At 46.1% G+C, this 4075-nt stretch overlaps 1 protein-coding gene across 1 annotated transcript; it reads right to left on the minus strand.

Moving 5' to 3' along the window:
• Positions 1–1336: 1336 nt before the first annotated feature.
• Positions 1337–3712, minus strand: PAAG_07388 (forkhead box protein D1; the record flags this gene model as incomplete). Its single annotated transcript, XM_002790805.2, has 1 exon — positions 1337–3712. The coding sequence occupies one exon, from the start codon at positions 3710–3712 to the stop codon at positions 1337–1339; it is 2376 nt and encodes a 791-aa protein (XP_002790851.2).
• Positions 3713–4075: the final 363 nt, after the last annotated feature.

Consider the following 4075-nt stretch of genomic DNA (forward strand, 5'->3'; position numbering starts at 1 on the left):
CAGGTTTTTGGGGCGCGTTCCCAGTACCCCCCCCCCCCCCCCCCCCCCGCGGGGGGTTGCGGAATTCGGAGCTCGGTTGGGAGGATCGTGTTTAGACTTCTCTTTCATCAATCAAGCACAAGGCAGGGGAATGGAAGGCAAGATGTGGAAATGGGGTAGATTGACTTCTAGAGCTGCGTGGTGGGAGTTTTGCACTGGGACGTTGTTTCTTTCCCTCTTTTCTTTCTGAGGGGGTTTTGTATCTTTATTGACTGTATATCAATACACTACGTCGACTTACGAATTTCAACTTACGAATTTCATATGATATTATATAATAAGGGTAGTACTAAGACTAGTGCTATTAAGTATATTGAAATAATTAACATTTTTTTGCGCGCCATAATGTGAAGTAACTGAACAAACTTGAGCAATGTGGATAATTATGTAAGTACTGCAACCTGCAACCTGGTTCGAAAATAAGGTAACAAGAGAATAGAAAATGGAGGGGAAAAACACTAATCACACCGCAAAGAGGGGGATACTTTCGCAAAATAAAAAAAACAACAATAAAAACAAGAACTTCATAAGGCGTAGCAGTGCTCCGTAGTGGGCGTACATTAATATGTCATGGTATCATGAGCGTCGTCGTCTCATAATAATTACCATTTCCCCGTTCTTTTCCTGTCCTTGCGAACTGACCCTGACCCTGAACCTGAAAAGAAAGCAAAAAGAACCACCACGATCCGCCTAGACCCAGAATTTCCTTAAAGCCGTGATGAAAAACCAAATATAAGAAAACAGGAACTCAGAACACCAGTCGCTGTAAAAAGAGAAATGTGAAAGATTAAAGAAATTACGTCGTAACAGCAGAGAAGGACTCCGACAAAAATATGTACGGACATTAGTAGAGCAAATAAAAACTATCGGCATAAGAGAAGAAAGAGTATCGAGCAATAAAAGCAAAATGAAAGGAGATAATGAAAAAAGCAGAGAGAAATGTGCCACCACGCTTGCAAAGACAATAAACTACTGCACAGAAACCACGTAAAACTGTCGGAGAGTTAAAGCGCAAAAAAGGAACCATACCATAACATCATATAGATGTGGTCATGGGAATCAAGAAAACAGGAAATCAGGAAGCAAGTACCGGAAAAAAGATGTCCGTTTCCAGAGCCCAAAGAAGGAAACAAGGAATCCAGATACCAAAAATATGAAATAAAAAAATGAAAAAAAAAAAAAAAAAAAAATTGGCGAAACCAAGGTATAGGCTAAAAGAACGAGGAGGACTCCAACACCCCAAAACGTGGAACAAGAAATTATTATTGTAAAGGGCTTTGGTTATTGAGTTTTTGATTCAAAATCTTGGGTTGTTATTATTGCTTCTGGATCCAAAGTATGACTGATTTTGAAGAAGCTGCTTGGGAGAATTGCCATCATTATCGGTGTGACCGATTTTTGTAAAGCCTTGAAGGAGGTCAATTCCGTCAACCTCTGCATTGTCTTCACTGAAGAGATTGAATGAGAACAAGTCATCGTGAGAAATATCATTATAATGTGATGTATTGGGCTTCTTGGGTGAAGATTCGAAGTATTTGGGACCTCTCGCCCTGGATGCTTTCATCGGCGGTGGGGTGTTTAGTCGACTATTACCATGAAGGTCTGTGATGTCTGTAAGCAAGTTGCTGGTTAGATTGGGACGGTCCGCACGCTGACGCTTGACGGATCGCTTTTCTGGTGAACCATAAGTAGGGGTGGAAATGGTGTTTGGTAGCTGCTCGGCGAAAACATCAAACGGTATGGTGAGATTATCATTCGAAAGGAAAGCATCGTCTTGGATGTTGAATGCAGGGCTCCAGGGGAGAACATCATCGGTGAGGCCATAGCGCTTGATTGGAGAATTCACCATCTGTTGAATCTTCTTGCGATGGTTCTGTAGGTTTGTATTAGGAGAGAGGGAAGGTGGAGGTTTGACTGGTTTCTTAAACTTAATTGCTGGAGTAATAGGTGGGGGAAGCATATTGTTATATTCATGTCGAAGAGGTGATGATCCAATCAGCTGAGTAGCATCTTTCAGCGTTCCAATACGCAATGGACTAATATCATGAGACGAGCTTCGAATGCGTGCAATTTCCTCTTCAGCGCGCCCTCGCTTGATACGAGGTTGCTCAATATCCAAATCAGAGGTTATAATGTGACCGGCTTTGTGTGGACGCATTGCAGAAGATTCGAGTGAAGAATAATAGCCACTGTCATTCATCGCCGTAGCGCTGCGCTTCCTTGAACGGGGGATGGCGGCTGAAGAGGTGACTGGACGAGATGGAGTTGGAGGAGTAGCCTGGCGGTGGTAGATAGAAGCAGCAATGGGAGGTGAAGAATGAATAGGGTGTGGAGACGATGAGTGGGGAAAATGGGATTGGGGTATGGCAAGGCGTCCAACTTCATCTCCACTGTCTTCGTGAAGTGCAGGGTCTGAAGCAGGCAAAGTAGCATCAGAAGACAGGTCTACATTGGCAGTTTTAGAGGGTTGGCGATTCGAAGGTGGCATATAAGATGTTGTAGCAGTGGTTGTCACGCTTAACACTGGGGTGGATGTAACCGCAACAGTGTTTGTAGATTTGCTGGTAGTAGTGGTAGTCGCAGACGTGGCAGCCGTGGTATTAGTGACGGTGGTGGCTATGGCAGTCGTAGTAGAAGTTGGACAGACATGAGCAGGCGCTGAAGGCTCAAAACGCGGCTCCATACGAGGGGCAGACTGTGCCACAGGGATACCAGAAATAGTGTTTCGACGCAAAGGTTTATCCTTGAGGAACTGAGTTTCCATGCCAGGCGCAATAGCCCAGTAGTTGCCCTTTCCAGGGTCATCTTTTGGGCGTTCGTGCTTGATAAAAGCTTTGTTCAAACTGAGATTATGGCGGATACTGTTCTGCCAGCCCGAGTCGCCAGCACGGTAGAAGACAAAAGTGTCTGAGATCCACTTGTAGATCTGGGCAAGAGTCAGACGTCTGTTTGGTGAGCGCAGAATGGCCATTCCAATAAGAATAGCATAGCTATATGGGGGTTTCGAGCCATCATCCTCAACAAGGGGCATATCTGTAGGATTTGGTACTTCAACAAAAGCCGATTCTTCGCGCTTGGGTTTCTTGGACTGACGTTCCTTCATCGGTGCAGGTTCCATTAATGATCGTTTGGCAGGAGCAGCGGTTGCAGAGGAAGGATTTTGAAAGGAAGGCTTAAAGTTTTCATTGTGTGGGCCGCTCATGTGATGATGATGAATATGCGGTACCTTGGGCGCATTCTGGCGGTCTGTAGGAATACTGGAAAAGGTGGTAAAGAGAGGTTGCTGTGTCATTGGCGGGACACGTTGGGAATAAGCCTGATCATTAGAAGGTTTTGTTGGTGAATCCGTGGTAAATGCGACGGGATTGGGTGCAGATATCGGGACAAAGCCCAACTTCTCGCGGTGACCCAAATCTGACATGCTTGGCCGACGTTGGGTCTTCACAGGAGAGATAGGACATGGTCCGTTGGAAGGGAGATTCAAGGAGAAATTCTTGTTAATCGACGCGTTTCTCATGGGCTGCAGTGGCATGGGAGAAGGTTGTAGACGATTTGGCTTGTTGGAAGAAGTAGGGTTGGGAACTTGAGTCACACCACCGGTGCCAGCCCCGGGTGGAGGATGGCCAGTGTCCTGGTAGATGCGCAAAGGCGATGGATGACGCGTCGAAGCCATCACAAAAATAACGACAGCAAAGCCAACAATGACAAAACCACAAACTAGAGTAAGATTAACACGTCAAACGGGCGTGTATCGCGAGGGAAAGGGTGAGAAGTTGGGATAGGAAGATGTCAAAGGAGCGGAGAAATCGAAGAGTTGGGAAAAACAAGATCTGCACTAGCGGGGATGTGGCTGTGGTAGGAGGAGCTGAGGAGACAAACCCGCCAACTACAGAACAGAGCATGCAAAAGAGGGGTTTTTGTAAGGGAAAATAAATCGCCCGGGGGCGGGCGGGGGGGGGGGAAGGGGGAAATGATGGGTGGATTGAAGTGGGAGGACGAGGAGAGCAGAGACGGAGATGTGGACTATTGACGGGAA

The sequence above is a fragment of the Paracoccidioides lutzii genome (genome assembly GCF_000150705.2).
Source record: "Paracoccidioides lutzii Pb01 unplaced genomic scaffold supercont2.23, whole genome shotgun sequence".
Classification (NCBI taxonomy): Eukaryota; Fungi; Ascomycota; class Eurotiomycetes; order Onygenales; family Ajellomycetaceae; genus Paracoccidioides; species Paracoccidioides lutzii.